The following is an 11,483-nucleotide window of genomic DNA, read 5'->3' on the forward strand; positions in this document are numbered from 1 at the left end:
CGAGGAAGAAAGGAGGTGTCGGATAATGTGACCAGTCGTCGGGACGCAAACACGCGCGGGCGATCTACTTCTCTCTTGGCCTTAATTATACTTACTTACCCAGCGGCGACAGAAGCAATAGGATCATTCTCTTTCCGAATAAGAAATCGGCAAGTAGACGTCTGTGGGCTGAATAAGATCGAATCCCTCGGCACTTTCTGTTATTTCGGGAGCAACCGCAACGACGAGGGAGCAATTCTTCTAATTTCTTTACCGGAAGAATCGGTGCCGATAGCGATGAAATATACTGCCCACCAATTCCCTTCTGGCATTCGAGTCTTCCGGATGGTCGATTCCTTCCCTTAAAAGAGACACAATTAAACGTTAGTCGTTAATGAAACGATTAGTCAATTCTTAATTTCAAAATGACATATTACATGTCGCAAATAATGCAAAATAAATTTCTCTTTATTTTTTTTTAAATTGATTTATCTATTTAACGGTTTTGTAGATTTAAAGAAAGAGATAGTATGGAAGAATATATAATACAGAAAAAGAAGAAGAGAAAAAATAAATTATACAAAGCGAAGCTACTCAAAATTCATTGCCTCGAACAAAACGCCGGCGCGATTATCATGGATTTTTCGAGCAAGAGAGAAAAATGCAAATTCTTATCCGACTTCGTAGAGAATGTAGCATAGAAGCAACAAAAATGTGCGCCGGGTGTATCTCAAAAGCTTCACAAACACTTGCCGAAGGTCGGGCATAAATATTCGGAGGGAATATCACCGTTCGCTGCGCTTTTTCCAAGCAATTTTTCCAAAGTGCTTGCGCTGAAATATCAAAGCTATCTCTTTGAATGCGAATTGATGAGTGATTCATCGTTGTAAATTGTAATCGAATCAGCCGCTAGATCTATGTTGTACGTGTAATGCAAATCGCGTATCCACACCCACGGGGGGAAATATAAATTTACTTTTTAATTACCCAAAGAAGATAATGAGGTACAGCTCATAACTACTTCAAGAAATCCAATTTAAGTTATTTCTCAAATAACCGTCTTCTACAAGCTGTCCTCAACTGATTACGAGAACTATACCTGCACGAAGTTGAGTAGGTCGTTAATTTCAACGAAAAGGGGAATTCCTCTTCGAACGGACAAAAGCGTAGTATAACGCGGAGTGAAAGACGAAATTGAATCTCGAGATAATAACAAAAACGACGGGGAAATCGATATGTTACAGGTACTTTGTTATCGCGGCTTTAATCACCCGTAAAAGTTCTTCGCAGAAAATGCATATTCAAAGAAGCGTTTATTGCCATGCTACAAATTACCGATCGAAACTGGCAAAGTGGAAACAATCGATAGCTTTATTTTCACATTGCGCCAATAATTAGTCGCATTATCTCGATACGCGCGTGCTACAGAATATATTAAATACGGGAAACTTCCCTCGCTATTCGCGGGAATCCTCATTCACAGCGCGGGATGAGTGTGCGAACGCGAATCTAACAGGTGTTTTCATTAAAATCATTGACAATTTGACTGCATAAAATCATGTGTTACATTAATATATTTATATAATACATCTATATAATATATTATAAAATAATTATGATCATTTACATATTAAAATGACCGGGAGAATGTATAATCTCCCGAGTTTAATCAAATATGAAACATGCGAACTGATTATTCTCTTAATGTATTATTCAGGCGATATAATTTAAAATAGTAATTTATTACTGTTCTAATTATTTAACGCGACTGATTGCGGTCTTTTTTGGGAAAATCTTGATATGAATTATTACAGAAGGATTTACGTTTATCTACTTAGGACACATTTTTGTGCTTTTTTCGTTATGAAACGAATAACATAATTTACATAATGTACATTTCTTTTATTCAATAACATTTTTAAGATATTGAAAGCAATATCTTCGCTTTCCTTATCGGAAAGATCTAACTCTACAATAAATTAATCGTGGAGAAACGACCGGCCTTTTATATCTTGATTAATATGAATTTTCTTTATATTTCAGGTAGTAAAAATGATGATAGTCGTTGTAGTAATATTCGCAGTGTGCTGGCTTCCGTTTCATATGTACTTCATAGTGGCGTCATATCTGCCAGAGATTACAAATGAACCGTACATCCAGGAGGTCTTTCTGGGAATATATTGGCTGGCAATGTCCAACAGCATGTACAACCCCATAATTTATTGTTGGATGAATACTAGGTAAGATTTTTGCTTCTCTATTCGACCTACTCTATTCACAACGACCACTTTTTGCTCTGTTATTCGTAATAACGTTTCTCGGAAATGTGTCAAAATTTTGATATGTTATAACAAAAGTTGGATTTTCTCGTAACACCAGCATTGTAATCCGAGAATTATTTCTTAAGGGTCCTTATGCCGATTCAACCAACTTCGTAAGATAAGCAAATACGTATCGACGAATCCTAGGCTCTCGTCATTTGTTAACAGAGTTCGCGAAAGTTTCCTTCTTCAACATCTCTGCGCGGTGTTTCGCTTCGCTAAGTTTGCCTATCGCGATACGCAAGGACTAACTTAAATTATTCTATGTTAATTAGCGGATCTACACAAATTAAACACAAATCTCCGGTGCAAAATATCCGAGCCGCTCTCGAAGTACACATTACAGTTTCTCGACGCGGGAGTTTAAGTTTCTATCAACTGTCGTTGATATATCTCACATTTGTTAAAGCGTGACACATAAATTCTAACAATTTTCAAATTGTATTTCTTAACTTCCAAGTTATCAAGATAAAATAATGAGATATATTTACACTTTTGTAAACCTATAAAGATCTGTAGAAATAATTGAGTCACTTATTGCAATCGTTGTGCAGTTTTATTTTAATGTTCTTGCTTAAGAAGATTTGATTGCCTTCGATTTATTTCGCCGTCGAGAGTGTTTGACGAACTGACGAGAGTTAATCCAATCTAGCACACAGAAGATAAGCTCATCCGACTTTAGAGATACTTCGGAGGATGGAAGGAGGGGGAGGGGGGATGACGCCCCAAGTTATTACAGGAACAGGAAGTAACAGCGTTGCCATTAACACGTTTACACAAACGATCAATTTGAATGCTGAATATATTCCACGATAATGGAAACGCGGTCGACCAGACCGAGATTTCCGATACATGCGAAATAAGCGATTCGTATCATCATAGAACCGGACTATGGCACCGCGGGGATGTTGCTTTTAAGCACATACGTGTGTTGCCACACTGGTTCGGTTAACGTCGCTGACCGACCGACGTTCACCGAGAAAAGCCCCGCGAATCTTCCGAGAGCAATCGAAATAATTTCGCTTCGCCCGCAGATGGGAATGGGAATGGGAACACTGTCGAGGGTCGATCGAACCGTGGGCACCGTGGCTCGAACCCCCTCCTCCCTCCCTTGCTACCATCCTGCCCCAAAACTCCTCTTACACGTCACACGCACGTTTTGTTCCTTACTAACTCGGTATTGCCGCTATTTATTGGTCCGTAAAAAAAAAAGAATAGACGCAACGTCAAAAACACTAAACTGATGGAAATGTAATACATCGGACACCTCGCTACGAGATACGGACATTCGCGGCTCGAACGTGCGGATTTCAATTTTCCGCGTGCTATCGACAGAATACGCTCCGGTCTCATAAATATTCATATACGACACGATACGCAGGTATCATTGTGTTTCCGCGTCCGGACCGCGATTTCGTAATGACGGTGAATAATAATAACAACGGGGCAGTAGAGTCGTGTAATAATTGGATTACAGCGAGCCTTCTCCCTGCATGTATATACGCGGGACTTTTTATTCCGGACATTCATGCGGTTCTGGTATAACGCGCTTTTCTTAAAAGATCTTTCTTTTCCCGTGTGTATCGTGAAAAAAATATGAGCCGTATATGAGAAAACTTTGCGAACCGCGAGTGCTATTTTTCAATTTCCTTCTCTGCGAGAAGTATAAAATGAATATATATGTGACACATGAATTGTGTCTTTGAGTTGAATGACAGCGGGATATTTCTCTTGGGGAAATCAGGTTTTTTTTTTAGTAATATGCATGATTTAAATCATCCTATCTTCATGAATATCATGAGATTTTTCTTTTGATGAAGACGGAACCTTGCGATCTATAATATGAAAAGTAAAAATATTAAACTAAAATCATCATGGCATATGGATAATCTTGATTCTTTGCAACACATCTGCAAAATACTCTACGACAACTTTTTATCATTCATGTTCTTTAAGCGTATAAAGAACAAAGATTATCTGATTCAAAATTATCCATACAACAAGGCATAACTTTATCTTGACAGTTTTAAGGAATAATCGCTCATTTCTCTCGCGATATTATGCTCCATCGATCTCCAACGTGCTTTGTGCGTCGCAGATTCCGGCGTGGCTTCGCCCAGTTCTTCTTCTGGTGTCCGTTGGTGCGGGTGACGGCGGAGCCGTCTCTATCGCGTTCGGAGGCCGTGACGTCCAGATACAGCTGCACCGGTAGCCCGGACATGCACACCAGAATATCGCGGAATGGTACGTGCACCTTCTCGGAGCACACTTGCACCACCGGCTCCACAACGCCTAGGAGCGAGTCAGACTCTCATCTCGAGGACGCAGCCGAGGGGGACGCGCGAACATCATCCATAGATTTGCGCCACTTGGTCCCCGACGTCCTCGCCGATGTCGATCGCGGCAATGTTGTCGCGGCCAGGAATTGCACCTCGCACTGATCATCGCGAAATTCCGAGCAAAGCTTTACATTTTACCCCTTTCCTCCCCCCGAGCACCCGAGTATGTACTCGATTTGGCGGATCGAAGATACCGGCTCGTGATCCTTCGCGCGTGAGCGTTCGCGACGCGCGTTTAACTATTTATACAACACACGGAACCGTAACACGGACGTAAAATCGTCGTTCGATACAAAAATTGTTTGCGCATACATACGAAGATTCGATGCGAGGTGAGAATCGAATATATTTAGCGTTAAATGTGTAGTGCGAGCCGTTCGCTTCACACCCCGTGATTTCGTATCGATCACAATACAGCAGCCCAAGCGGAAAGTAATAAACGCGAAACAAACGCGGAAAATAAACTATGATTGCATGTTTGTTGTTCGTTAACTCGGGGGAAATATCCACTTTGCAAGATCAAGAATTAAACCTTTGATTTGAAATCTAAAGATGAATAAATTCTCTTTAACGAATACAAAACCTTTCCAGAATTCTTTATTAATTCACTGTTGAAAGGATTAATTCTTGATGTAACAAGATGTGTCAAGAGAGAAACATCCAGTAAATATAATTTCAGCATTGTTTCCCACAGCATTTTAATTGCGTAGATGTTTTGTTGTTCCGTTATTATTATAAATATTAATATCATCTTCTCCGATTATATTCTCACGAAAGTTCATCGAATTTATTTTTTTCATAAAGCATTTCCATCCCGTTGAATTTCAATTAAATACGCATATACCTCACTTTAGTTACGTCACAGGTTAAGTTTTTACACATGTTGATTTTAAAATGATGATTGCACGCAATAAAAACGTAACATTCATCCTTTTAGAACCTCGTTTGATTTTTGATACGCGACAACGAATTCGATAACTCGCACGAATTACACCCGAACGTACGCATACGATTAAACTCAGCGGCACGGAACGGCGCTGTTAATCACCGTAGTATAATTGGATATAGCACGATACGTAGCAATCGATGTATCGATGCAAAACAAGCCCTATTTCTAATTCGATAGGCACGGTGCGAATACCGCTGCACCTGCAATCAGTGAGAAGCGGAAACGACCGGCTGTTGGCACATCACCGCGATCATGGCAAAAAATGGAGGACCTCGCAGACCAGAGGACACGTGTCCTGACAGGAGGAGGAAAACTCTCAGCAACAACGAGTACACACCTGGATATGAAAAATATCTGGATATGAAAATATCTAGTCCCCCTTTAATGTCGGCGCTTTTCGCCGATCGACCAGCTTCGCGATCGGCTCGATCGCACCTACAGCGTTTGCAGCATCCTGGGAAGGAGCGATTCCCTCCGGCTGTCAAGCTAGTCCTTGTATAACAGGCCAAAGATGCAATTACTATGTTTCGAGAACTTTAATCGAGTTTCTCTCTCTAGTCACGCGCAACGTTAATCGCGAAGAGATATCTGTGTTATTACATTACACGTAATGTAATTTAAAAGAGTAATTATGTTTACTATCACTGAATTATCTCTATCGGCGTATCTCATTTATAGTTATTTTAAAAAATCAACGGACCAAAGAAATTGTATCTATTACATCTATCTTCTTCGTAGTATTAATACGCGGTGTTTTGCAAAAAAAAATGGACGCATCAAGATTCGCGATTAATCGGTGTTAGAAAAATGTTTAATCTAAGGAATAATGGTTGGTAACGCGTAACATCATCGCATTAATTGTCGTGTTCCTAACGTATGTATAATAACTCTACCGAAGAGGAAACTCTTTCGAGACTAAGGGGCTCTTGTTTAAAAATAAGATATTTCTTCAATCAATAAGCCTAAGAATTAAAAAATAAAATTCACATATATTTTATGCTAAGTAAAATAAAAGATATAAAATTTCATATGTATATATATACGTAAAGATATACATATATAAAACTTTATATACGTGTATATATAGAGTTATATGTATCTTCACACAGACAACTGCAAGCTTTTTGTTAATAAATTAAAGATTGTAAATTATATGTGAATACATTAAACGCGCACTAGATGTGGTTGTGAACACTTAGATAATCTGCAGTAAATCCAAGCTTATTGCTATGTTATCTTTTATTTGTGAAAGTTCGATTACTTCATTCTTTCATGAAATGAACTTAATAATAAAATGCGCAATTTCATATTTAAAGCTATCAATATCGACCTTAGATTTTCAGCAAGTTTAAAGATAAAAATTATATTTTGATATTAAAAGATTATAATTTCCTCTTATCTACTATTGCGCATGCTATTTTAGAGGAGATTCGTTTTAGTGCGCTTTCTTTTGACGTGGCCACATATTTATTCAGTCTAACCAGAAGATAAGCGAAACAGCGTTAATGAACTCAAAATGTGTGTGTAATGTCTTTGCCTGCGTTCGTTTATTCACATTGGGAGCTATTGGGAAAATAAAATCTATAATATACGTTACGTGTATTATACATTTTATTTTCCCAATAGCTCCCAACGGGAATAAACGAACGCAGACTTTATAACTCATGTTCCTTTTAGACTTTCAGATGTTGTCGGAGCAAGAAATACTCTGGGAAAACAAACGCTTTTTAAGATACGATTTAGGTGTACATAATACACATCACATAATAACGTAATAAAAGTACATAATTAGGGAAATATTTAAAGTCATGGGATTATTTCTGAATAATAACCGGCGCAGCTGAAAAAGTTGCGTACCAGGAAGTACCACGAACGCACTTCATTTTTTGAATGGTCCAAAGCAGCTCTGTGTATATAAATGGCGGACACGAAATAATAAACAGGATACTATCGATACCGAAAAAATTTTCATACCACAACTGTTGTGATATTTATAACTTTTTTGAATTTATAACTCGCTTTTTGTACCAGCCGTTCTAGCTGTTGGAATCTCTATCTAGGTGAAGCTCGTTCTAAATAAAAACAAGCGGGCAAAAATTTTGTTTACAATTTTTCTCAGAAACGTAAACAATCAGAAAGAGAAGGAGAGAAAATTTTGCAGATCGACATATTATTCACATATTTCTGAGTATTTGAAATAATTAGAGAATTATTTTTTCTTATTATCGAGAAACGCAATCAAAGCACATATAATGAAAGAATTATAGCTGTATGTACATTAATATAATATATATTTGTTATCATATCAGAGACCATTAAAAACATAAGTAACGTGATAGAATGTAAGGTGATTAAACGATATTTAAGGCTGCGCTAGTAAGATAGCGACTGAATGTAACGCAAGGAGGTGTAAACTCCACGGAATCACGCAAAAAGCGGAATACGAATTCATACGAATGGAATACTTATTCTCTTCGTTCATTCGGTACCACATATTTTCGCGTACCTGTGACCGTATATTTGATAGTATACTATAATTGTACTCTGGAAAATGCGTAAATAAAACATCCTATTTTTTATGTAGCTGAACTTCAAATTAATGTCACAAAGGTCGCCCGTTGAAAGAAAGAGAAAACTAAGAGACAAACGATTTCTATTCTTAAAATAATTTCTATTATCGGCGTTATTTTACATTATATTAGATATACATTTATCTTCCTTAAATGCATATTCAAGAAAAAGATAAAATAATCAGTTCATCGAAGAATGTGATCAAGAGAGACGTCTACAAAAATATAATTACTATATGTTCTGTAAATAAAGAGTATATGTTACAGTCTAAAATCTATCCATTTAAAAATTTATCTACAAAAAAGAAATGTGATATGATAAGAGAAATAACAGCTAACGTTTAAAATGACATTAATAACGATTAAATGAAATGCTCGGAATATCAATTCCACGCACGTTATATAGATTATATCGTGGGAGAAAGTGTGAATAAGCACGCTTCAATTTTAATGTGAAAACCGTATACATTTATTTCAGTCAATATAAATATCATTAATTCGTATGCGTATCGCAGATATTATAACCACCACTGACTCGGCCAATAACTCAAGCGCACTTTGCCTTTGTGTTTATTAATTTTTTCCCAAGCCGTGAAATGAAATGTTTTTACATCCATTTTCTCTATGTACAGACTTCCCTGAGAAATAGAAAAACAAAGATTAATTTCTATACGTAAATAAATTCTTATTCTACTTAGTTTTCGAATTCTGACGCCACAGAGATTTCCCTTTTCGTTTAACTCTTACTTGTAAGTGGTCGTATTCGTGTTGCGCTATTCTAGCCGACCATCCACGTGCTCGCCACGTGAACTGCTCAGCGGAAGCGTTCAATGCCGTGATTTCCACCTCGTAGGCTCTCGGCACAGCAGCGGTATATCCCCGAATGCTCTCGCATTTCTCGTAAAAAGTGATAGGTGTATAGTCTATAACTTTTAATTCGGGGTTGATAAAAATCGTCATCGGGACGACACTCATTTCCTGAGCCTTCCTAACAGACTCCTCGATCCCCCTCATGCTCTTCTCCGTGCAATCGATGGCGAATATTTGCCACGGGAGTCCGATTTGTGGCCCAGATAGACTGTACATTTTATATGTCCGCATAACATTCATCAAACGAGTAATTACCTGAATAATTAACAGCAATGCTATACCATTTTTTTTGCGTGCTCGGATCGTAATATTTTTTATTTAGAGTAATAGGAAACTGTCCATAATCCGCAACACGCAATGAAAAAAATACGTGATAAAGTTGATTAAAAATTCATCAATGTGAAAAAAATTCTTGCGTTGCTTTTTAAAAAAATATTTTTATAATTTACAATCGCTATACTTTATAGTTACACCAAAAAACGGTATAATTGTCGAACATATAATCATTTATTTTAATACACGTTATTAGTAACAATTTAAATAGTAATAATACGTGTTATTAATTTTTCTTCTTTTATTTTCTATTCACACAATGTTTCTCCATGCAACAACTTTATCGTACGATTATCCTTAAAAATTACAGATTTTCTTTTCTTCTGTATGTTTATTACAGATTTTCTCGCTTATCATGACATTTTCCAAATAACTTTGTGTTTTTGCAAGCATTTTGCCAAATTAAAGCTTTCTCTTTCAGAGCAGCTTGTTAATTTATCTCTTTCCATATTGAAAAATTCAGGAGCGAGACACTTGAAAATTTGCGACGATAAGTACCTGTTGAAAGTCTGCCATCCTCACAACTTCCGGTTCTATCTTTATGGCGCGAGCGCGCAGGACAGGATCACCAACTTGGCAAATGTGTGTGTACGGTATTGACTCGTTGGAGTTCATGCCCAACACTCGCTGAACCGTATCCTTCATTTTCAGAAAGCTTATGAATCGCGCGCCGTTTCTTCTGACGGCAACGGCACGCGAGGCAACGTTCGCGAGATAACGCGCTCGAAACATCGTATCCACGCGCTCGGATATCGCTGTTGCACTTAAAAAACCTCGGAATTGAGGTTATCCACCACTTACCACTGACATTTCTGTTCTTACGTTTCCCGACTTCCCGACCTGACGACGACGAGATACCCGCGGAGGCCGGAGGCATACAGCGCCGAACGAAGTTTCTTTACCTCCCGATGCCGGCAGAAACTCGTCCGATAACATAGCGATAAAGAGCATACAGCTACTTCACCTTCACGCCATCCGACGAGATATTATTAAATTCAAATATAAATTTTCGCGATTATGAAATGGATCTCCCAGAGACCCGGAAATGATCAAAGAGCAGAATTCTATGCGCATAAGTCGTATAAACGATTACGAAGATCGATAACGTATAAATCGTAAAATGTATATTAAATATTCACCGCCGTGACTTTGGCTCCCGGCAACTTCCAAAATTCGGAATTATATATGTCTAATCTTAAATAACACTCTCTCGGCCGCGCGCAGCGGCACGTATTTCTCGAAACGTGCAAATTTTAATGCGTTTTTCCATTCGAAATCAGAAATGCAACATGCGCGTACCTGCAGTGATCGACGACGATCCGCACACCCGTTGCCGGCGTCACCCTCGCCCTCGCTGCAACTCGACGAAAAACCAACCTCGGGATGCGCGAGGACGATTGATTTTCCACACGCGAAAACGGATCACCCGATGCCGAGACACAATACACGATACCTATGTCGGAGTCCGCGACACGTACGGCGAACATCCTCCGCGACCATCCGCGACACACCGCCGCGCCGCGCCGGCAGTCCTTAGTCCTTCGCGCGCGAGATTCACTTTCGGACTTTCAGTATCGCGCACGCGCAGAACGGCTCGAGCGCCATTTCGCGAGACGCACTCCGCGCGCGATTCAACCGGCCGCGGCGATTCAAAATCTATCGATGTGACATCACGGTTCTCGAGGTATCGTCACGACTCACGACTCGCTTTGCCTGCTCGGGGCGACTTTGACTAATGTCCATTTCTATCAACGTAGATTAATCTTAATCTCGGTTTAACTTACTTTTTACCTCTTTCGTGTTCTAAGAATTAGAAAAAGGTAAAAAGTAAGTCAAACCGAGATTAAAGATGAAATCTACATCGATAGAAATGGACATATATGAGACTTCACTCGAAACTTGATCAGCGATTCCGCAATGCCCGTTCTAGACTGGAGGATGATCCTACTCGCGGCTCATCCTAGTGCGAGTAGTGTAGACGGATAAAAATCATTGACTATCCATGATTTTTACCCGTCTACACTACTCACTAGGATGAGCCGCGAGTAGGATCATCCTCCAGTCTAGAACGGGCACAACTGATAAAATTAGAGCATTTAAAGCTATATTGTTCTATTCTTAT

The 11,483-nt window shown here is 38.8% G+C and overlaps 2 protein-coding genes and 1 long non-coding RNA gene across 5 annotated transcripts in view; 1 reads left to right on the plus strand and 2 right to left on the minus strand.

Annotated features, from left to right (window-relative positions):
* The window catches only part of LOC139775697 (tachykinin-like peptides receptor 99D), a 74,378-nt gene extending 66,207 nt beyond the window's left edge, over positions 1-8,171 (plus strand). The window contains exons 5-7 of one of the 2 annotated variants that reach the window (XM_071711931.1): positions 2,023-2,219; positions 4,399-4,544; positions 5,766-8,171. In XM_071711931.1, coding sequence (XP_071568032.1) covers positions 2,023-2,219; positions 4,399-4,544; positions 5,766-5,887 — 465 coding nt within the window. In that variant the 3' untranslated portion in view covers positions 5,888-8,171. Of the gene's footprint in view, positions 1-2,022; positions 2,220-4,398; positions 5,573-5,765 lie in introns of those variants that run through there. The other variant, XM_071711930.1, reaches the window with a different exon arrangement.
* LOC139775706 (uncharacterized) overlaps positions 1-10,897 on the minus strand; it is a 127,216-nt gene extending 116,319 nt beyond the window's left edge. The window contains exons 1-2 of one of the 2 annotated variants that reach the window (XR_011718906.1): positions 10,661-10,897; positions 100-340 (exon numbers count right to left, since the gene is read on the minus strand). This is a non-coding gene — a long non-coding RNA (uncharacterized lncRNA). Of the gene's footprint in view, positions 1-95; positions 341-10,660 lie in introns of those variants that run through there. The other variant, XR_011718907.1, reaches the window with a different exon arrangement.
* On the minus strand, positions 8,604-10,242 carry LOC139775703 (peptide deformylase, mitochondrial). The gene is made up of 3 exons (XM_071711942.1): positions 9,860-10,242; positions 8,906-9,283; positions 8,604-8,796 (listed from the first exon to the last, which is right to left on the minus strand). Exons 1-3 carry the CDS (start codon positions 10,091-10,093, stop codon positions 8,677-8,679), a joined length of 732 nt encoding a protein of 243 aa, XP_071568043.1. The 5' UTR covers positions 10,094-10,242; the 3' UTR covers positions 8,604-8,676.
* Positions 10,898-11,483: the final 586 nt, after the last annotated feature.

This window comes from Temnothorax nylanderi, unplaced genomic scaffold (assembly GCF_030848795.1).
Source record: "Temnothorax nylanderi isolate EJ_2023f unplaced genomic scaffold, tnyl_v1.0 TNYL_tig0102_pilon, whole genome shotgun sequence".
Lineage (NCBI taxonomy): Eukaryota > Metazoa > Arthropoda > Insecta > Hymenoptera > Formicidae > Temnothorax > Temnothorax nylanderi.

Bases quoted from the DNA above. Each gene is read 5' to 3' on its own strand.
- LOC139775703 (XM_071711942.1), bottom strand. From the start codon at position 10,093: ATGTTTCGAGCGCGTTATCTCGCGAACGTTGCCTCGCGTGCCGTTGCC. The intron at 9,284-9,859 runs GTACTTATCGTC...TTAATTATTCAG, and splicing joins GGATGGCAGACTTTCAACAG to GTAATTACTCGTTTGATGAA. The intron at 8,797-8,905 runs GTAAGAGTTAAA...TCTATTTCTCAG, and splicing joins ACGAATACGACCACTTACAA to GGAAGTCTGTACATAGAGAA.